General features: G+C 49.5%; 1 protein-coding gene across 1 annotated transcript in view; it reads right to left on the bottom strand.

Annotated features, from left to right (window-relative positions):
• The window catches only part of MVB12B (multivesicular body subunit 12B), a 149,892-nt gene that overhangs the window by 88,462 nt on the left and 37,999 nt on the right, over window positions 1-23,431 (bottom strand). Inside the window, exons 3-6 of the mRNA XM_049774204.1 lie at window positions 17,439-17,546; window positions 11,936-12,032; window positions 4,215-4,344; window positions 1,543-1,665 (exon numbers count right to left, since the gene is read on the bottom strand). Of these exons, the coding sequence (XP_049630161.1) occupies window positions 1,543-1,665; window positions 4,215-4,344; window positions 11,936-12,032; window positions 17,439-17,546 (458 nt within the window). The remainder of the gene's footprint in view (window positions 1-1,542; window positions 1,666-4,214; window positions 4,345-11,935; window positions 12,033-17,438; window positions 17,547-23,431) is intronic.

Raw genomic sequence — 23,431 nt, 5'->3', positions numbered from 1 at the left:
TTAAGTTGCTACCAACTGCAGCAGCGACATCGACCTGCCTTCCTGGGAATAGTCACCACTGGCTCCTTCTGGCCCCTCTACCCCCCTTGCTGGCATACACAGATGTGACATCTTGGTGCTTCCTCCCCACCGTGGCTGCTGCGAGTGTTTGCTTTCGGGATTTGTGTCCTTCCTACCCAACATCGTTGGATTTTTTTTTTTTTAAATGAAATGCTGCTTCCTTATTCAGATTTCTCTATCGTAAGTTTATGGACTGATGAGTTATTGCTTTCATTTCTGGGACTTGGACCTCTAATTCCTCCAGAAGAGGACTCCCCCCACTTCACCTTGGTTGGAGGCAGAGGGAGACTTTTTACACCTAATTCTGGGCTTTTCCCAGCACCCCAAGCAAGCGAGTTCCTTGACATCCAAAGGTGAGAGAGGATGGAACAGAACTCTCCTCTGTAACACAGGAGACCTGGGGCTCTGGGGAGCTTGCCACTGGCTGAATCTTCTCTACCCAAAAGGAACTCAAAACCACAGCCAAAGTTGCAGGCCTGAGTTCCCCTTCTGGACAGCGGTCATCTGTCCCCAAGGCCCTCCAAGCACTGCAGTGTCACATTCTCCGAGGTGGAGGGAGGCTCAGAAGAGGCTACAATGGAACAAGAGAACAGCTGGGAGGGCACTTGCCTTGCACACAGCTGATGACCTGGGGTCAATCCCCAGAATCCAAGATGGTCCCCTGAGCCTGCCAGTAGTGATTCCTGAGTGCAGAGGTAGGAGTAACCCCTGAGCACTGCAGAGTGTGGCCCTCAAACTAAAAATGAGACAAAAAGACTCCTGACAGGGCTGGGCCTTGTCTGCCGGTCCTTGTAGAAGTTTCCAAATCTGTGGTCCCGGAGGACTGTCTCCCCACATTTCCTGTTCCTGCCATCAGTACTCCCTTCTCCAGCTTCCTCCAGCACTGCCTGTTTGCTTCTAGTTCACAAGGCCCTTCCCACTGGTTGTGCAGATTTTTCTCATCCCACAGAATTACTTCACCCTTGGCTTTCCTGCAGAGAATGGGGATAAGGGGCCCTACTGCCAACTGCCCAGATCTGCCATGTGTGCTCCCAACCTGGTCCAAACATTCCTGAAACCCCGGGAAATGCCTCATTCTTCTCCCCTACCATAATAAACAAGAGAAAAGCAGCATGTGAAAATGAAGGTCATTACTTACCTCCTCTGGCAGGTTTCCGTGGCCAACAGAGAAGGGTACTCCCTTACTGGTGGGCCATGCCCCTTGCCCTCGTGGCCTCATAGCTCAGATCTGAACATGACTGAAACTCAGGGAGCCCAGGAAACCCAGTGTAAGGCACAGGGTACCTCATTTCTGGAGCTTGGGAACCCGCATGAGACAGACTGGCCCTCATGCCCCAGACATCCATGGGATCTTTACACAGTTAGTTGCCTCTAGGGCTGTGTTACTGCAGCCGATATTCACGTGGGGTGGGGGGTTGTCCGTAAACGCAGGGCAGTGGGAGCCCAGGTGGCTCAGTGCAGCTGCACGGGGAGGAATCTCACCTGGGGAGGTTGGGTGCAGGTGTGGAGGCAGCTGCAGATGGGGATGGTGTCGTGGGCTGAGACGAGTCGGGGTTCCGTGGCACGCGGCCCATCCGGTACCAGATACCCATGCTGTTCAGCTCCCTGGGGGGAAAGGGACGCCATCAGGGCACTGCTGGCACAGAGCAGGACCTTGGCTTAAAGACTCGAGGAACCCAGTTCCAGGGACTCCGAGAAGCACAGAGAGGTGGTACTGTGCCTGCCTAGGGGACAGTCTATGCAAGCACCCAGCACACCATACCTTGATCTCTGTCCCAGTCTCCTTTTTGGGCTGGGGATTTGATTTGCACAGTGTTCCTGAGGGCATTGGGCCCGACTGCTTGGTACTGGGAGGGTGAGATTGGGGCAAGTGGCCAGTAGGCAACATTCCTGGTTCCCCAGTTCCCAACAAAGCTTTGGGCTGCTGGGATGGTCCAATAAGTCAGCCTCGTTGTCAGGTGAATCTGGGAGAATCCATTCAGCCTCAAAGTCTAGGGTATGTACCCACAGACCAGTGTTATAAACTGCAGATGGAAGCCAGCTCCAGAGACCAGGCCTGGCTGCAGACACACATGTCACAGACACCAGTCTCCATACTCCAGCCTCCCTGCACACCACTACACTGACACTCGCCTTCCTGTACATATCTGTACATATCACGCACATATCTGCCTCCCCATAAAACACACACACACACACACACACACACACACACACACACACACACACACACACACACACACACACACACCCGCAGCCCCATAAGCAACTCATGTGTGTCTGTGACCCGGATCGACTCTGAGAAACTCAAATGTGCAGGACCATTCTAACCATCTCCATCTTACCACCCCCTCTGCAGTCCCACACAAATGCATGCTGGGATATGGAAAACTAGCATTTCTACCAAAGAGAAGAGCATTATTCAGTGGATCCTTCTAGAAGCTTTCCAATACAGAAATTTCTCAGCTCAGCACTTGTAAGCCTGAACCATGTCTTGTTAGAGGATGGCTTAGCCAGGTGCTCTAGTTCCCATACTCATAGCCACAACCCAGGGCCCATGGGGAAGCTCTCCCCAACATGGGGTGCCCTCCAGAGCAGGACCCCACAACCTCACAAGGTCAAGTGTGGAACTGGGCACTTTAAAAAAAAAAGGGGGCTTAAGGGGTTGGAGAGATCGCATAGTGGTAGGGCATTTGCCTTGCATTTGGTCGACCCAGTTCGACTCCTGGCATCCTGTATGGTCCCCCAGCCTGCCAGGGGCAATTTCTGAGTGTAGAGCCAGGAGTGACACCTGAGCACCGCTGGGTGTGGCCCATCAACCAATCAACAAATAAAGTTAAAAAAAAGAAAGAAAGAAAAAGGGGCTTAAAATATCTGAACTTTGAATTTTCCAGACTTACCTAAAACAAACAAACAAACAAACAAACCTGGATTGTTTTCCTCTGGAAAAAGAATACATGTGTGTATCCCATTTTAATCCTGCAACCCCTTCCCAATCCTTCAACACACACACACACACACACACACACACACACACACACACACACACACACACACACACACACACATGAAGAATCAAAAACAGATTCCCGTGCATTGGGATGAAAATAGTCCTCAGTCTGACCCCTGCCCCACATATTGTGATTGAACCCCGCAGTCTCCCCATTCCATACTCTCCCCCTGGCATGGCCCATCAGGGTCTGAACTCTGTGGCTTCAGAGTAAGGAGGAACAATAATGACCGTACACAGCACAGTTACGGGAACTTGTGGGAACATGCCAGGGCCAGGGAGGAAGTAGGTGGGGTGTGAGGTAGTGGTGGGTGGGGGAAACATCTCCCACTAGAATTTCAGCTGAGAGTCATGAAGGCCCTTCGTGTCATTCCATCGGTGCCCAAGAACTACCCCGATTCCCCAGATTTCCACCTTTCTGTATTCTGGAGGCAGACACCCCTCTAGGCAGGCCCTGAGTTACCATGGAGTAGCCCTCCAGTCCATGTAGGCCTGGCCAGCAGGGAAAGTGGGGGAGAGCTCACAGGAATGAACTGGCCAGAGAGAGTTCATTCAAGACTGAGGGCCCGAACCTGAGAGGTGGGGGCCTGCCTGAATCTGCAGACTGCCGGTTTCTGGATGGAAGTGGGTGAAGCTAGGTGGAAGGTGAGAGAATGGGGTGTCTCTGGAAAAATCAAATAACACTAGCTATAGGATGGGGGCTGCCATCTTGGTGTAGGGTCCGGGACTTTGCTCTCACACTGTCATCCCCCCTGCTTGGCATCCTGCCATTCTTTATGGGCTGGGCTGAGTTTCTCTGCTTGTTGTCCTGGGTTTTTACTGCTGGTCCCCCCACCGCAACTTCTAGTATATCAACTCTATGAGAGAAGGGTCTCTGCTTACTCCCATTCACCATCCTGCCCCAGAGAAGTAGCTAGTGGGCGCCTCAGATAGCTCAGTGGGGTGAGGTATGCAGGGCAGAGACTGGGAGTTCCAGTTCCTGAAAAGAACAGTTTGGGGTGGGGACACCTGGAAGGGAGCTGGAGGAGGAACACAACAGGCTAGGGCAGCTGGGTGTCCCTCAGGGGTGTAGAGAGGGCAGGCACCAGGCGGGAGCCGGTGGTGATTGGAGAGGAGAGGAGATGGCAATGTGTGGGTGACTCACCCGATGAATGTGTATTGAGGAGGGGCCTGTTTGGTCCGGCCCATGATTCGAATGTCACAAATGGCAGCTTCTGTTGAGTCCCGTGGGATAAATTTAATACACAATCTCTTCTTCCTGAAAGCCACTTCCTCTGCAGGGAAAGACAAGGACAAAGGGTCAGAGTCTCCCAGAACTGCCCACAGAGATATTCTAAACACAAAGTCACCTGACTTGCATTCCCCTCAGTCATAGCCCTAGCCCTAACTGGAAGTGGTGGGCAATCCTCCAATGCTCCCTCCCGGGTGGCAGGGGACATGCTGAGGCTGGAAGTGGTCACCAACCACTGGCTCTATGCTCTGGACAGCTCCCCGGGGGACCATGCCTCAATGGGGAGAGGCCACCTAGAAAAAAAACCGTTGAGACTGACTTCTGGAAGGCACAACCACTGGCTGTTACAGGTAATGGAAAGTTGCCCAGATGCCTAAGGATGGACAAGTTGATGTGATTTCCACTTTACAAAGGTGGTGTGCAAATTCTGCCACATGGACCAGCTGAAATTCTTACAAAGAGAAAATTTCCTCAACTTTTCTTTGGGTCTCCCTAAAATATGCTTTGGATAGGACACAAAAGGGTAATATATGCTCTTTTCCTGTCCTTACCAAGTCTTAGAAAAATGACTTGGAGCTCAAGCAGACATCAGCAGTGACCATCCAGATGTTAACATATTTGCCCTCTTTTGACTTTTAAACAAGTGTTCCATCACCACACTAAATGCACAAATCAGGAAGACCTGGCTGGGAACTTCAACTCTTCAGTTTTCTGCACTTGTGACTTAGTGACAATTCCTCTGCACTTCGGTTTCATGATCAGTACAAGAGAGTTACTGAAATCACATAGAAAAGCGAGGGTCTGAAATGTGGCCAGGGAAACACTTGGCTTGGCCCAGAGCCTTATTTTAAGGAACTTCCTTTCAGTTCTGTGGCAGGAAATTGGCACATTCAAGTGAAAAGAAAAGGGCCACTCTGGGCTGATCAAGGGTTTTCTTGAATCAGGGGATGTTGTGCTGTTGTTTTGTTGTCTTCTAAAGATCCAGGGAGAAACTTGGAAAGTCTCTGGATTCTTTTCCCAGGCAAGAGAACAGAGGGGGGCCCGGAGAGATAGCACAGCGGCGTTTGCCTTGCAAGCAGCCGATCCAGGACCAAAGGTGGTTGGTTCGAATCCCGGTGTCCCATATGGTCCCCCGTGCCTGCCAGGAGCTATTTCTGAGCAGACAGCCAGGAGTAACTCCTGAGCACCGCCGGGTGTGGCCCAAAAAACAAAAAACAAAAACAAAAAACAACAACAAAAAAAAGAGAACAGAGGGATAAACCTATCTGTAAGTCATGAGTAATTGTGTCCTAAATCTACCCAAACATTGTACCTACCAACAAGGCAGAAATGGTGGTGGAAAGGGGTGAAAAGACCACCAAGGAGCAACCCACATCCTTCAGAACTACTAAACTGATCAGATCAGACCTTTGAAAGTATGGAAGAGGTGAGGCCTCTCCTCAGAGAGGAGGAAGTTAATTAAATGTGAAGGAGTGAGCCCTCTCCTCAGAAAGGAAAGAAAAGAATGTGATGGAGAGGCCTCTCCTCAGAGCTGAGAAAATGACTGGAGTGAGGCTTCTCCTTAGGGAAGAGGAAGAGAGTGTGAAGAGGAGGAGAAAAGTGAATGTGAAAGAAGAGAGGCCTCTCCTCAAAGCCAGGGAAATGAAGGAGTGAAGACTCTTCTCAGAAAGAAGGAAGTGAATGTGAAGGAGTGAGTCCTCTTCTCCTTCAGAGAGAAAGTGAAGGCAAGGGCTCTCTTCAGCAAGGAGGAAGTGAGAGAAGGTGAGGGATGGCTTCCCATTCCTCTCAGAGCAGGAATGGCAGATATCAGACTTCCTTTGCCACGCTGCTCTTTGCTTCAGTCCTCCATCTACAGCAAACCCAGAGTTAAAAGATGGAGCTGCTAATTGCACATGCTTAAACAGGCCTAATTTTAAGTAAACATATTATACAGAGTCAATAGAGATGTGTTCAGTCATACTAATGAACACAGAAAAGGACATAGCACTTTACTAAAGCAAACAATCTTCCAGTTTTTAAGTGCTATATGGATCTGTAGCAAACTGTATTTTAAGCAAATTAAAGGAATCTTGTCTCTTTGGATTGACTTTATAAACTCAGGGCCTTAAGTATCCTCCAACTGTACTGAAATGATTAGTTGGACTGGCTTGGTTGGCTTGGGACTACTATGGGGTTGGCTTGGGACCACATGGACCCTAAGTATAAACAAATGATCCAGAATGAAGAGACTAATCCAACCCCAGCAACCTTGTGTAAGACAATAATCAATAGAAATGCTGGAATACAGCATCAGGAAGTCCACACAGGGCCACAAACAGACATACCTGAGGCACAGGGAATGGGGCCCACACGGCCATCTCCTCAATAAGTTCATCCAACTGAGAGACAATGCTGAAGGGATATATTTCATGGATTCCACAGAATAGCAACACAAAGATGAAGACCAAAGGGAAAGGAAGAAGTCGGCACAGAACTACAAGATGGTTCCAATTTTGAAGCAGCAGGCAAGCTATGTGAGAATAAGTGAAAATGGCAGACCGACACTGGTGAAACGCTTGGCCTTGCTAATTAAAAAATGAAGGAAAAATGGAACACATTAGAATAGTAAAAGTAAATAAAAAATTCAAGACCACACTGGCAGGCCTACAAAAAATGGGCATACGTCGGTGCCATTAGAGGCACTGAGAACTGGTGTTCCTGGAAGTTAATTTGGCAACAGAGAGTAATAAAAGCTTATTTTTACCGAGCCCATCCTCTGAGCAAGTTTGTGTGTATGGCAAAGATCTTGGGGGTGATTCAGAGATGAATTAAACATGATCCCTGGCCTCAAAGAGAGAGATTGCAGCAAAGACATGGTAAAACTACAACATAGAAATGGCTCTCAAGTTAGCTAAAGTTTAAGCTCAAACATTAGGTAACATCTGTCCACTTCACAGGTGAGGAAACTGAGGTCTAGGAGAAAAAGTCATTTATTTGCAGCACCAGAGTTGTGAGACTCAGCAGTCTTTGGTCAGCATGACTCAGGGTGGCCCTTGAATGGCCCTAGATGAAGTTGGGGTGTGAGCTCAGGTGCCAAGATGATCACTTTCTCCAACTTCCTGCCACTTTAGCCAAACTGTGCCCATTCCTCTCCCTCTTCTCAGTTCCCCATGCTGGGCTATGTGGGGAAGAAGCACAAAGAAGGCTACTTCTTCCTTCTCTTCCTCCTTCACTTCCTCTTCCTTATCCTCCCCACCTTTCTTCTTTTATAATGCCTAGCTGTGCTCAAGGCTTACTCCTGGCTCTGTTCTCAAGGGTGACTCCTGGTGGTGCTGGGGGACCATCTAGGATGCCAAGGATCAAACCCAGATCAGCTGAGTGCAAGACAAGCACCATCCCTGCTGTGCAGAAATGGCTCTGGCCCTGTCGCATCTTTCTATCCAGGAGCCAAGGCTGGGTACGAGTGGATATTGGCTGAGGAGAGGACAAGGACAAGAGTATGTAGGCCTCAGGCTGGTGTGTGGGTAATGAGGCTATTTCTACTGAGGCTTCCCCTTGAGTACTCTTGGGCAAAGTGTTTCCTGGAGGTGGAGGCACTTGAATGATGAGAAGAGTGCTAGAAGTCTCAGGTACAGTTGTGGGGGGGCACTTTGTTTAAAGAATGTAGATTTGGGGGCTGGGGTGATAGTGGGTAAGGTGCTTGCCTTGCATGTGGCCAACCCAGCTTCAATCCCTAGCACCACATATGTTCTTTGTAACAGCACAGGTAATCCCTGAGATCAAAGTCAGATATTAACCCTGAGGACAGCCAGGAGACCCCCAAAACCAAACCAAACCAAACCAAACCAAACCAAACAAAACAAAGCCAGAAGGTAGATTTCAGTGTGAGGGCTGGCTGCTAATTTTTTCCACTAGAAAGGGAGCAGAGAAAGCCAAGAAAGTTTGAGGAAATTTTAGTTCTAAGGCAGAACTCTCTGAACTGAGGGATAGGACATTTGGGTGAGGAGAACTGGTAATGGAAAGGAACATAAAAAGACCAACTTGGCATGGGACAGGGCAGGGTGCTCAGATAAAGGGGCAGGTCAGAGAGGGCCCTGACTTGGCCAGTCATTTGAAAACTCATGCCAAGAAGGGTCTAGAACCCACGTCTCTGAAGTGATCCACAAACAGTACAATCAATAACCTGAAAAGTCCCAGCTGGCTTATCCGAAGAAACCATGGAAACCCCATGGGACCTAGTACAGAAAAGTAATTTTGAAAGGAAGAGCAAAGTGGAAAGAGTCGTACTTCCCAGCTTCAAAACTTGCTACAAAACAACGATAATCAAGGCTAAGGTGCCAGTCTAAGGAGGACCGGATGTGGTGGTTAAAGAGAGAACTCAGTTGAGAATGAGATGTTGATGCTCCTGTGAATGAGTTTCTCACAGGAACACCGAGTCACACCAACAGGACAGGAAACTGTCTGGTCAGCCACACTGCTGAGACCACCAGATATTCGCCAGCGAAGGAATGAGGCTGGTCCCTTCTCTCACTCCATTCACAATCACGATCACATAAGGAATCAAAGGCAAAGATAAGAGGACAGGCAAGACCGTAAAACTCTTGGAAGAAAACGTAGAACAAATCTGGACGATCTGGGATCAGACAATGGCAGGAGAGCAAAAACACGAACAGCGAAGGACACCACCAAGAAAATGAAAACCCAGAGAATGGAAGAAAATTCTTGCCACCCTGCTCACTGATAAAGGGCCGATGCCTAGGAGAGGTATGGAAATTTTCTGGCAACATAATAGTAAATATACCCTGGACTTAAACTGCCCCAAGTTTTCTTCAGTTGATGAACACATGAGCCATCAGAATGAGGCAAATCTGAACAACACAAAAGATTCTATTTCTCACCCACTCATGGCTAGAATAAAAAAAGATGACCAGGGGATGGAGACAGTATAGTGGGTAGGCACTTTTCTTGTATGTAGGAGAGACTCAGGTTTGATTCTTGGCACCAGTATGATTCCCCGAGCACTACTAGGAATTATTACTAAGAGCAGAGCCAGGAGTAACCCTAGAGCATCAAAATCCCAGAGAACAAAAAAACAAGCAAACAAAAAAATTGGCTATAACGGGCTGGTGGAAATATGGAGAAGGGGCCATAGTGTAGGGTATAAAATAAAATGGTGCAGTTCCCTGAACAAAGTTTAGCAGCTCCTCAAGAAGTAAAATACGGGGGCTAGAGTGATAGTTCAGTGGGTAGGTCTCTTGCATGCAGCTGACCTAGGTTCAATCCCCGGCATTCCCTATAATCCCCTGAGACCACTAGGAATGATCCCTGAGTGCAGAGTCAGGAGTTAGCGCTGAGCACTGACAGATGTGGTCCCCCCGAAACAAACAAAAACAAAACGAGCAAACGAAAAAGCAACATACAGAATTACTACCAATTCCACCCTTAGGTATATACTCTAGAGCAATGAAAACACAAAAAAACATGCACAACGAATGTCTGTAACAACATTTTCCTGATAGGCCAAAGTGCAAACATTCATTCCATAGAGGGAGATTCAGATCCAGATAATGTATGGTACAGGTATGCACCATTCTACCATGAGAACAGCATATAAGGTGAGAAGCCACAGACCATATGATAGTAATGTACACAGAGCAGGCACATCTATGCAGACAACAGAGCAGGGATGGCCTAGGACAGCAACAAAAGTGACAGTGCATGGAGGCATGCTGCTGCTTCTGGGGGTGATAAAATGTTCTACAAGTGGTTGTGATTGTGGCTGCCTTGCAGCTCTATTCACAATAGCCATAATCTGGAAACAACCCAGATGCCCGACAACAAATGAGTGGCTAAAGAAACTGTGGTACAGATACACAATGGAATATTATGCAGCTGTCAGGAAAAATGAAACTTTCCTGGACATGAATGGACATGCAAACTATTATGCTGATTAAAATAATGCTGGGAGAGAGACACACAGAATAGTTTCACTCTTCTGTGGTATTTAAGAAAAATAAAAGCCATGATTGTAATAATATCCAGAGATAACAGAGATGAGGGCTGGAAGGACCGGTCCATGATATGAAGCTTACTACAAAGACTGGTGAGTGCAGTTAGAGAAAGAACTATACTGACAACTATCATGACAATGGTAGTGAATGAGAGAAATAGAATGCCTGTCTTGAAAACAAATGGGGGTGGGGGAGGAAGATGGGGGGCATTGGTGGCAGGAAGTTTGTACTGGTGAAGGGGGGTATATATTTTTATGACCAAAACCCAACTAAAAAATTTATAATCATGGTGCTTACATAAAGATATTATATACATACATACATACATATGTATATATATGTATATATACATACATACATACATACATACATACATATAAGAAAATACTCCACACCATGGAACTGTGTGCTTTTAATGGCCAGATTCTGGGATATGTGAACTATACCTCCAAACCTACAGAGAAACACATCCCCTTAAACTGGGGAAGGTGCTTAATTAAACACAAGCTCTGCAAGATGGCACAGGGCAGGTGACTAAGGCCAGTCAGACTTACCCCTTTCCAGGGTCGGACCTTGGAAATATGACTTAATCCCTAAGTCAGTGCCACAAATATAACAACACCCACCATCAAAGAGGGGCCTGGCAGGAATGTAGCGAAAATGGGCAGGGAAAGCATTTACTTTGGGGGTAAGGGAGGGAACCTGGGAACTGTTTCCTTGCTGGTTAGCAGCTCCATGACCAAGAGTGAGGAGATGGGGGTGAATGTAAAAATATGCATATTGTGGGATCCACCACTCAGTAAAGCGATGTAGACAGAAATCTTATCTCAACTAAAAGTCAAACCAAAAACAAAACACAGTGGAAAAAAATTTATAGTGAGCAAAGAGGACTGAGTGGAAAAATTGTGCAGAACAAGGGAGACATGGGGGGGTGGGCAGAAATGACTCCGGAGGCCCAATGTCTCTTTACCGCACCACCAGTGTAGACAGACGCTCTGAAGTCAGCATCATGTGAAAATTAAACAAGTTCTGGCACAGGAATAGGAGGCAGCGGGGTTGCCAGGAGGGTGTCTGCACTATGGCCCCGCACGGCTCTTCAGGATCCCGTAAAACTTAAACATGTGGGGGCCAGTCCCTCTTAGCCTATCTCTGTGCCGTCTGTCTGACTTGCTAGTCATGCCTTTCTCAGAAAGTGGCCATGCCCATGCCCACTTTGCCCCCCCCCTAATGCAGGACTGGGGGTTCTGGCTGACTTTTGGGACTGACCAGTGCCCCAAACAGAACACTCTCAGATTCTGAAAACTTTCTTACTGGCATCCAAGCAGGCTGAAGTCCACACATACTTGTCCCCTGCAGCCTTCCAGGCTGGGCTTTGTTCCTAGAGCCCAGATGGGTGGGGACACGAGACTCTTGTATCACCCTGGGTCTTCTGATCTTCCCCTTTTTATCTGGGTCTAGTGCCCTGGCCCCTGCCCACCATAGTTGTGTGAGCAGGCGATGCCATGCTGAGAGCAAAGGACACTACCTGGGAAATAGGTAGGTATGGGCCAGAAAGCAGCAGGGTTCATTCCTGGGCTTCCTGGAAAGTGCTCACAGGAAATCAACCACTGGAGAGGAAGCAGGATAAGGGTGGGAGGGACTCACGTGTGTCCACTGTCTCCTGAATGGGGATGAAGCCCACAGGCAGTGTGTCCTTGATGTCAATGAGCTTCATGTCCACTAACACGTTCCCTAAATGACTCTTGGGAGAGAGAGAAGAGAGACGGATAGTTAATCGGGACCTGACTCCGGAGAGGGTATGCCAATCTGGCTCCCGGGCAGTCCGCAGGCTCATTAGCAGACATGGCATTGGTACTGTCCGTCTTTCCAAGGCATGTGGGTCCCACCATCACCCCAATCCCAAGAAGTAGTTTTCATCTGTGTTAGATAGAAAGCCTCAGGTTGACACCAACAGCAGGCAATGGGGTTCAGAAAGGGCAGATTCTTGGGGGACATTGGATCTCTGCTCAGCCTGAACACCAATGTCATGGCAATAGGAAGAGACATGCGTCCAACCCTGAGCCCCATGACCCTCATGTGGAACACCCCCCCGCCCCCCGCAGCCATGCACGTCTTCCACAGTGATCCATGAGACCTCCGGGCAGCGAGTGAAGTGGGCACAGTGGTCCCCCAGAGCACAGAAGGGGATCATCAACCCGATCCAGCCACAGATTATGGGCATCCATGATCAAGCTGTCAGAAGCTCTCCAGACCCATCCCACAGCATATGGGTCCCGCCAAGGCTTCATCCCATCTTTGGAGTTGTTTGTAGCTCACACTGCCTCCTTCTCAGGCCCTCAAGCCTGCTTTCTAGTGAGAGGCAGTGAACAAAAGAATCATGGGCCTATACCCTCAGGACATAAGCAGTTCACTTTCCAGAGCTTTTCTTCCCCATAAGCCCTGACTCAAGCCCAGGCTCCTCCTTGTTCTGGATTCCTGGGGCCAGCCCCGAGAAGGAGGACCCTCTCAGCTCCTCATTGCCCACTATTCAGTCTCCACCTTGCTTAGGCAAAGGTTCTTATGGTTCCCACTCAGGCTCTCGGGGGATTCTTACAACCATTTATGTCACAAGCCCACCTGGCACCCCTGGGCATGGCCTGGTTACTTGATCGTGTGTATGAGTAATGCCTATGTATATGAGTGTATATGTCTGAATGTGTGTTTATATGTGTATGAGTGTGAGTGTTTATGTGATAATACATAACACATGTATGTGTGTATGTATTATGTAAGAGTGTGTGTGTGTGTGTGTGTGTGTGAAATTTCCATCTCCCTGTTAGAATTTAAAAATCATGAGGATACAAATGATCCTGTTACTGTAAACCCAAGCCTGGCACATTTCGGGGTACCGATTAGATGTTCATTCTTTTCGCAAAATGAGAAATGTCTTGGCACATTTGAAAGGGGTTGGGAGGGTGATGAGGGGAAATCACTCAGAGTCAGAAACTGAAGTGGACTGGACTGGCTGACAAACCTAAGCTATGCCAATAAAAGCAATTAAAGCAGGCTAGCGAGATAATACAGCAGGTCAGACCTTTATCTTGCACGTGGCCAACCTGGGTTTGATCTCTAGTAACCCATATGCCACTCCCTCAAGTTTACTAGGAGTAATTCCTAAGCACAGAACTGGGAGTAACCCCTGTGTATCATCAGCAGTGGTCCCCAAATCTAAAAATACATTTAAAATCTATTTCACAGGGACCAAGGTGCATCTTCGTAGCAGAGTACTTGCTTTGCATGAGGGAAGCTTTGGATTGAATTCCTGCCCCTCCCATGCTTCATAAATGTGGTATAAACCAAAGACTCACAAAAGCAATAAATTCTTCAACTCAGGCCATACAGCAACCAGGATCATAGGTGTTGCCATGGCCCAGTTGTCATGATCATTTGTTTCTTTTCCTGAGTGGTGCCAACAATGCCACATTCTTCCATCCCTGGCAGCAGTCTGCAGGGAGACGCGCACGGCACAGAACCCTCGAGGATGGGGCATAAATCTCCAGCCGTGTGGGAGAGTCTGAACCGCTCCCTAAGCTCGCACACATCAGCTGCTTTCAGAAGCGCCTGATCCGATAGATCATGGTTCTTTTTTTTCCTTTTTCTTTTTTTTCCGTGGCAGTTGCTTTTCCATGTCATCACTACCTTCTGCATTGAGAAATTAACAGCTGGGTATGCGTCCCCACTCCAGAGATGGATGGGCAAGCATCAATATCCTTTGGAGATGTCTCCCCCTTGACAAGTTGGGTTTTACAGAAGTCAACTGCAAACCACTTAGCGACCTCACCCTCCACACTCGACAAATGTCCCTGATCATAAAACCAGAACATCGGTGGTGTGGCCATTAAATAAAACGCGTTGGCGAGCCCTTGCACGAATACCAAGTGGAGGCTGGCACCGCCCAAGCTCTCTGTGCGGTCCGAGGGGGGTCCCTGCAGGCGGGCTGTGCTCACAGTCCGATCCCTGCTTTAATACGGTAGGTCTGCGGCATCATTAATTTTGCTCGCCCCCCTCTCCCCTCCCCCCATCCCAGGCTCCCTTTCATTTCCTCCTCATAAATATGAAGAACGTATTCCCAGTCCTTGTTGAGCAAATGATTCATGCCAGGAGCCCTCGATGCACCGACTCGCGGCATTTATATTGTCTCTGGTAGCCAGTATTTGCTAGTATACTGTAATTATTTTTGACAACCTTGCATTTAAGGTAGCCACAGATAACCAACTTAATATTCAAATGTTCATAAATCCTTCTGTTTAATATCCTCCCTACCTAATCTATGTACATTATTATTACAGGTAATGCAGAAAGTACAGGGCATGAAAAGTGCAATTAATCTCGAGCCTTCCCCCCAAGAAGCAATGTCATTCCAAAGCCAGGTTTCTGGATGAATGGCCTGATTTGGGTGGAGGCAGAGAGGAGGGGAGGTATAAGGAATTTAGGTTCCAAAGGTGTCTCCCCAAACTCCTACACTGGGAGTCTCTTTTCGCCTAATTAAGAATCTGTCTGGTCCCGGGAACCCACATTCCTCCTTTATGGTGGTGAAAAATGATGCTAGGAATAAACCTGGACCCAAGCAGTAGTAGGGCCAGGATGGCAGCATGGGGATAAAGCTCCTTTCTGGGCCAGGAAGTGGCTCCCTCTTGGCTGAGGGAGCCCTCTTTAACTGGATCTTGAAACTCTGCAATGGATGGGCCCATTAGTTCTCTTTCTGGAAGCATCTAAAGAGAGGTAGTGCTTCCTCCACATGTGTGTCCATGACTCCTGTTCCCTCCTCGCCCCTGCCCGGCTGTGTGCAGCCCTTTGTGGGCACCTGCACAGGTGATTAACTGTGGATGCATGACGAGCACAAGGCCAGCACCTGGAACTCACTAACAAGCCCAGATGGCCTTTCTCTGCCCTCTGTAGTCCTGGGGTACCTGGCTGGTGGGAAGAGGTGATGGGGAACGGACACATGCAGGCACAAAGGTCCTGCTCAGGCCCACAGAGTTGCAGGGCAAGTGCTCATGGATCTTCTGTAGTAGGAACAGTTGGAGCGTGGTGGAGGGGGGAAGCACTGAGGTGGCCAAAGCTAGAAATAAAAACTGTTTTCAAAAAGGTTTGGAAAAGTCCAGGGACAAAGAGGCTGGGGAGAGTCACCTGTGTGGGGGTGGACCCAGGAGGAAAGGGCAGGGGTATGGGGGCTGACCCCCAGCTTCACTGGGTGTGAATTCTGGGAAGGCAGTGTGGGGAATAGGTCCAGCCCCGTCATGAGCACCACTCAGGAGTAGGGACATGGTCACCCCTGTATGGGGATCTGGCCCCACAGGAGGCATGTGTCGCTTTCAGGCTGAGGGACCAAGAAAGCTAGGACTCCCCCAGTCCTGAGGACATGGAGAACTTTCCTCACACTAATGCCTTAACTAACGACAGAGACAACTAGAGGCAAGTCAGAGAAGGCAGGACCCCTCTATTCCGAACACACTCACACTGGGTACCCCAGACTGAGTCACAGGGAGGGACTGTTGAAGGACATTCTGTGTTGAAGGGATATTCTGTGTGAGGGCCTCAGTTAGGAGGGGGTGAACAATGGAGCACAGCCTGAGGGTGCGAGGAGAAGGTGAGGTGATGGGATAAAGGAGAGAATGTCCACTCTTGCACTTTGGGAGCAGAAGGAAAGGATGGAGGAGGTCTGTGGCTGTTTTCATCTTTTAAAACCATGAACTCACATAACTACCATAGTAAAAAGTCATGCATAATAAAAAAAAGTGGTCAGAGAGGTGGTGCAGTGATAGGGTATTGGCCTTGTACATGGCTGACCTAGGACTGACTATCGTTCTATTCTCCGGCATTCCATATGGTCCCCCAAGCCAGGAGTTATTTCTGAGTGCATAGCCAGCTGTAAACCCTGAGTGTCACTGGATGTGGCCCAAAAACAAAGTAAGAAGGAAGGAAGGAAGGAAGGAAGGAAGGAAGGAAGGAAGGAAGGAAGGAAGGAAGGAAGGAAGGAAGGAAGGAAGGAAGGAAGGAAGGAAGGAATGTCACCCCAATTTAATACCACATGGTCCCCCAGACTACACGGGGAGTGGCCTCTGAGCACTTACTGGGGTGTGGCCTTGATGTGACCTGTAGGGCCAGGCCAGACAGGGACCCGGCCTCAGACTAGGCAAACACGATGCTGTCCTCAGGGTGACACTGAGGATGGGGGTACACTGGGACAGCCCCCCCATGGGGTTCATACATCTCTAAAGTGATGTATATTACTTTAGGCTCATTCACTTTCCTCAGCCACTCCCTACCCCTTGTTCAAGCACCTTACTGGAAATGTCACAGTTGACATCTTTTTGCATCTGTTTTGTCTTTGGTCTGTCTTTTGTCTTTGGCTCTGCATTCAGGAATCACTCCTGGGGAGCATGGAGAACCATAGATGGTGCCGGGGATAGAATTTGGGTATGTATGCATACAAATATTCTCCCCAATGTACTATCGCTCTGGTCCCCTTTGACATCCATAACTGGGCCAATTCCAGGGCCCAGTTATTCAATACAGGACTGGTGGGAAATCCATACTTCCTCAGGGAGAAGGCACAGGATAGAGTGGTGGTGGGAAGGGTTGGGGAATACCACACCCTTCCACTAACACTCCATTCTGTTGACAGCTTTTTTGGGTGGTGCACACCCAATGATGATCAGGAGTTACTCCTGGCTATGCCTTCCCCCTGGCAGGCTGGGAGAGCCATATGAGATGCCGGGGATCAAACCAGATCTGTCGTGGGTCAGCTGCATACAAGACAAACACCCTACCGCTGTACTATTGCTCCAGCCCTGTTGGCAGCTTTAATTCAGCTCAACTCAAAGAGTTTCATGTGATTTGTTACTCTGAGGAAAGGTAGGCCATAAAAATAAAAAAAATAGAAAACAGCAACAACCAACAAACCCACTAGAGCTCTGAGAGAGATTTCCCGGTCTCCCTTGGAGAATGCGCTTTAATGGACCCTGTGGTGCACTCGGGTGAATAACTAATAACACTTCTAATAAATGAAGCAGAACCCGGTCACCGCTTCTTCCATGCAGATGAAGGCTCCCCGCTCACGCGGGGACACTGACATAGGCACACTGGGACACCCTGCTGGACTTACGTTTTCTTTTGAAAATGCTCGTGTGAAACACAGGTATCTGGTGACCTTGGATTTAAACAAGCCGTCTTTCCAGAGGTCAGCGTCCACACCATCTGCCGTCTGTGCCACCTGCACCAAAGAGACAGAGAGAGAGGGAAAAAAAGAGAGAGAGAGAGAGAGAGAGAGAGGCTGAGTGAGGAGGGCAGGCAGGGACGGGCCAGCCGAAAGGCTTCCACCGGTCCCCAGGCCAATTAACACAGGCCCAACCTTCCTGGCATCTCATTAGTTCGCTTCATGGGCACCAAGAGGAGAATTTCCAAAAGGGGAAAGAAGGGAGAGTGTGAAAAATCCGCCTCCTGAAACACATCCCCTGGGAGGTGGCTGATTAAAGACGTTCTGACAAAGGTGGTTTTAATGAGAAAAAAGAAACTTCTGCTGTAATAGGGCAGGAGAGGAGGGGACTCGGCCCATCACCCCACTCATTACTGCTCACCCGGGGGACGGCCAGCACTGGACAAAGTCCAGCTGACTGTGAAATGCCACTCGAGTGGTACTGCCCCCGCTGGGAGGGGCCACGGTCTTCTGCCCCAGGATCTGGGGCTTGTTGGTACCTGGAAAGGGAGCAGGGGAGACCTTCCTCAATGCACTGTATGTAGTACCCACGCGCAGGCTTTCAAGGTCGGAACATGGACTGCGAAGAAGAATGAGAAAATACTGGGCTTCTCAGACTCCTTAAGACGCCTTTGTCTGGAGCCAGTCAGGGATAGTGCTCCATCCACGTCATTCACTGCCGGGGTCAGTGGGGGTCCCGGAGTGTAGGGGACTGTATATCCTGCTATTCTGACCTCCTCCTGCTACCCTACCCAGAATCCAAGGGGTACTCAAGGTACTACAAAGGACGGAGGTGTGATGTCCCACTGGTCAAGACCAGGCTTGCTTTCTTTGGGGCCACACCCGTTGATGTTCAGGGGTTGTTCCTGGCACTGCATTTAGAAATCACTCCTGCAGTGCTGGCATGTGTGTGTGGAGGTAGGTACAGTGGACCATGTGGGATGCCAAGGATCAAACCCGGGTTGGCCACGTGTGAGGCAAGGTCCCTACCCATTGTACTATCTTGGGCCCCAGGATGGAGTTATGATGCTGAATTCATTCTCAATCCAAGATGTCTCCCAGGCTACTTTGGGGGGGGTGTTCAGGTTTTGAGAGAGGCAGCCCTGGACCAATTTGACAAGCACCAGTTTGCCCAACATAGCACTGCAAGGGATCCCCTTCTTTGCATGATATGAGGGACCTCCCTAACCCACCCTCCCCATCTGTCAATAATAAAGCCACGGATCCATGCTGGGATACAGGGATGCAGACCAGGATATTCCAGGAGCCTCCCATGCCAGACTCTCTGAGGCTGCTTCAGAAAGGCCCAAAGACAACAAACCAGAGAAAAGTGGTTCCCCCTCGCCCCATGGTGCCCAGGCGATCGGCAGACTTGGCTGAGGGAGAAGAAAGGTTATAAGCACATATGAAACCCATAAACTACAGGAGCAACATGCTGGGGTGCTGCTTCAACTACAGCAACCTTGCAGAAAGATGAATGGTAGCAGACAGGAGTGTCATCCTCGGAAAGATGGTCATCCTGTGTGATGTTTCTTGGAAAATCTAAGCTTTTGGGTGGTGGTTTTGGTTCATCAGGAATATGACCTGAAAATGACAGGGCCCAGAACTCTTTCTCACCAAATTCCTTCCCACAGGCTTCTTCCAGCCCTGTCTCCCAAAGATGCTGATGACCGGCAATTCCTGGACTCCCAAGGAAGAACGAACGAACAAAGGGTGCCCCAGGACAGGGTCCAGGTGAGGCAGACAGCTGCTTGCAGGAAGTATGACCTCTGACCTCCCCACACTAGAAGCCAGCAACAGTGCTGAGAGCAGAGGGCAAAGGGAAGAAGGGTAGGAAATGCCCAGGAGCCCCAGAAACTGTCAGACAGCAGATGAAGAAGTTCCCTGCCACCTCCTCCCAGGGCAAAATGCTAATCCACAACCATCCAAGACTCAATAATTAATATGTATTTCTACATTCCCTACCCTAGGAAGTGACACAGTCTATGTCCATGGGCAATGGCCCCTTTTTCTAAGGGGAGACACAGCTGCTCCAGCAGAGCCAAGGCTAGAGGCCTCTCCCCACTGCCTGGCTCTGGCTTCCTGAACCGTAGCAGTTTACTCCCTGGCTTGGCAATTACCTGGAGGAAAGGAAAGGCGTCTCCTGCCAAATCTCTCCTGAGGAGTCCTATAGGGGCTGGCAGAAGAAACACCTCTTCAAATTACTTCTTGACTCTCCACAACTTGTTGGAAATCTGTTGCCCCAGGGTCCTCCTCACTTGACTGTTCCTTTGATTATATTTTAGTGCTGGGCTCTAAGGAGGTAGGGCAGGTCTGGGCGGGTCTGGGGTGGGGATGAGATTTAGAGTTTTTGTTTTTTGGCTTTGGTTTTGGTTTTTGGGTCGCACCCAGCAGCGCTCAGGGTTACTCCTGGCTCTAGGCTCAGAAATCACTCCTGGCAGGCTTGGGGGACCATATGCAATGCTGGGATTCAAACTGCCATCCTTCTGCATGCAAGGCAAATGCCCTACCTCCATGCTATGCACATGCTGGGCCTGGAGTCTAGCTAGGAGCCATATCTGCTTGACCTCTAAGATACATGTGTTTCGCGGCCTATTTCTTTCTGGGTGGCACACCCAGATCAGGGCTCAGAGCTTGTTGTTCCTGGTGGTGCTCAGGAGATCATGTGGTGCCAGATATCTAACCTGTGGTTTCTGCCTACAAAGTCTGAACTCCTATGTTGGTCCTGAAGATATGTTTTTGGAGTGCGAGTGATCTGGGTCATACCCAGGGGGTGCTTAGGGGTTATTCCTGGTCTCATGCACAGGAATTGCTCCTGATGGGGCATAAGAGACCATTTACTAAACCAGGAACCGACTATGTCCAAGGCTTACCTCTGTGCTACCTGAAGATTTTTTTGGTGGTCAAAGTTACTCCACGTCAATCATATAAGAGGCAATATTGTATATGATACTCTACTATTGTGCCACCCAATCTGAAGATATATACATAAACATATATATATATATGTATATATATAATTGGTTCTTGGACCACACCTGGTGGTGCTCAGGGATCATTCCTAGCCATGTTCAGGGGGACCATATGAAATGCTGGAAATCAAACCTGGTTTGGCCACGTGCAAGGGAAATGCTCTACCTGCTGTACTATTGCACAGGCTTCAACCTAAAGATTTTTTGTTGTCGTTTTTTAGGCCACACCCAGCAGTGCTCAGGGGTTACTTCTGGCTCTCAGCTCAGAAATCTCACCTGGCAGGCTTGGGGAACCATAGAAGTCGGGGATCGAACCTGGGTCAGCTGTGTGCAAAGCAAACACCCTACCTACTGTATTATCACTCTGGTCCCATGAAGATATATTTAACATACAGTAAAGCCGGATGCTCTGAACCTCTCTCTAGTCGAGGCTCTGTGAGGTAAAGAGATTTCATATTACAGAAGCTGCATTCACTAAACGGAAGCAGAAGAGGTACTGCTGGTGAAGGCTCCTGGGGGCCACCCCGTATCTCTTCACCACAAACAGCAGGCTTGAGGGTCCCTTTCTGGTGGAATTCTGGGATGAACCACACTCACACCGCCCAATCCCTGTGCACCAGGAGAAAGCAAGCAAGCAAGCTTCTGTATGAAAAAGGAGTGATTTTAAGTCCTAGCTTCATCTCTGAGAGGCTGTGGGGCCTCAGCTCAGCTCCTCAGTCTCTTAAGCCTCAGCAACTGCCTCTATAAACAGACACAACAGATTCTCTCTCAGGCTGTTTGAGCAATAATGGAAAGTCAGGTGCACTGGCCAGCACTTTGCACCTGGTGAACCCACCCAGGATCAGCACAGGTGAGAAGGCTGTAATCAGGAATTCTACCACCACTTGGGCCCCCATCATGAGGGCGCCCTGGATCACTGCAGTCAATCTTTATTTCCCTTTCTGCCAATATTTGCTAAGCACTTGTGATAGGCAAAGGCATGGCCCAGTCACTTCAGCACATGTAAATATGAGTCAGACTCTCAGGAGAAGGCCAGTGGGTGGGAGAGTCAGTGAGAGGAGGACCAGGCAGGAGACAGAAGGTGAAGTACCTGCCGTGCTCCAGCTTGCCCAGCCTGAATTCCTTGTCTTTGAAGAAAGAGCATGAGAGAAACGTGGTTGGTTGGTTGGTTGGTAGGTAGGTAGGTAGGTAGGTAGGTAGGTAGGTAGGTAGGTAGGGAGGGAGGGAGGGAGAATGGAAGGAAGGGAAAATGGAAGGAAGGAAGGAAGAATGGAAGGAAGGAAGGAAGGAAGGAAGGAAGGAAGGAAGGAAGGAAGGAAGGAAGGAAGGAAGGAAGGAAGGAAGGAAGGAAGGGAGGGAGGGAGGGAGGGAGGGAGGGAGGGAGGGAGGGAGGGAGGGAGGGAGGGAGAGAGGAAAGGAAAGGAAGGAAAGGAGGGAGGGAGGGAAGGAAGGAAGGAAGGAAGGAGGGAAAGAGGGAAGGAATGAAGAAAGGGGAAGGGAGGGAGGGAGAGAGGTAGGGAATGAGGGATATCATCCTTGGTTCCAAACACTCTGGGGCGACTGAAGTTGACCCTTGCCAGCTGACAGGGTTGGGTCAGAACATGTATTTGTGTGTGTGTGTGTGTGTGTGTGTGTGTGTGTGTGTGTTGGAGGTCAGGAGGGGACCATCCGAGGACCTATGAGATAGGGCAGGCTGGGAGGAGAAGAAAGGAGGAAAGGAGGAATCCTAAGGATTCGGGGATTGGGGCAGCCCCAATGCAGAGCTGAGGGGTAGGACAGAAGGCAGCTAGTTCCCTTGGAGAATTCTCAGGTTGGATGTCAGGACCACACTTGGGCTGTCAGGGATATAGCATGGTAAGAGGGACACCGGACTTTCCCTGGGGGTGCTTGAAATTAGAGAAGGAAGTTGACTGCAGTATGGAGAAGTCACAGGAGCAGTAGGGAACATAGTAGGGAAGCAAAATGGACTCCCACCCACAGGATGGGAGTTGAAGAGGGTGTCCAGGCCCACAGGGCTGGAGAGAGGGGAGGGCACAAGGCCCATTCACTGTCATCTGAGCCTAGGTAAGTTGGGTTGAGCTAACTCTAGCAATGAGCAGGCAAAGGGGATGTCTGACTTGATGGGTGGGCCCAAAGTCAAGGCCAGTTAAAGAAGGAAGATCACTGGGGGAAGATCATGCCCTGGGGCCCCTAGAGGCAAGGAAGAGAAAGAAATAGCAGAAATGAGGGCCAGCAAGGCAGGAAAGAATGGGGTAAGGACAGGCACTGAGGTGGAAGGGCAGGTGGGGAGGACTCGCCAGGGCCCTCCCTAGAAAGGAGAAGACCCCCTTTATCACTTCCTCCTCCTCCTCCTCCTCCTCCTCCTGGGACATATAAATCACCAGGGGGTGGCACCACAGCTGAGAATCATGATGCCCAAAGGTGCAGGCAGGGGTCCCCGCTAATCTGTTCTGTCTCTAAGTTAGGGAGAGCAGCTCAGATGCACCATGTAAGGTGAAAACCACCTGAAATGCCACATTGGAGACTGAGAGGCCCCAAGAGATGCCCACACCTCCGGGTGCCTCCTGGGACCAGAAGGCAGTGCTTCTCCTGAGTAGAATAAAAGGACCTTGGGGTACAGTCTGGAATATGACACAGTTTGGACACCAGCTTGGGCACTAGCTCCAGTGAGCAGAGCAAAGCATCACTCTGACCTTAGGCGTCATCAACTTAGCCAAGTGGCACTTGTCTACCACAGCTAAAACTCTGCCTAGAAATTTCTAAGGAGGGGCTGGAGAGATAGCACAGTGGTCGAGTGTTTGCCTTGCACACAGCTGATCCAGGATGGGCAGTTTGAATCCAGACATCCCATATGGTCCCTCAAGCCAGGAGTGATTTCTGAGTGCAGAGCCAGGAGTAACCCCTGAGCACTACTGGGTGTGACCAACCCCC

Source organism: Suncus etruscus, chromosome 5 (assembly GCF_024139225.1).
Source record: "Suncus etruscus isolate mSunEtr1 chromosome 5, mSunEtr1.pri.cur, whole genome shotgun sequence".
Lineage (NCBI taxonomy): Eukaryota > Metazoa > Chordata > Mammalia > Eulipotyphla > Soricidae > Suncus > Suncus etruscus.
Note: the sequence above shows the minus strand (reverse complement) of the source record. Positions and strands in the feature narration are given on the sequence as shown.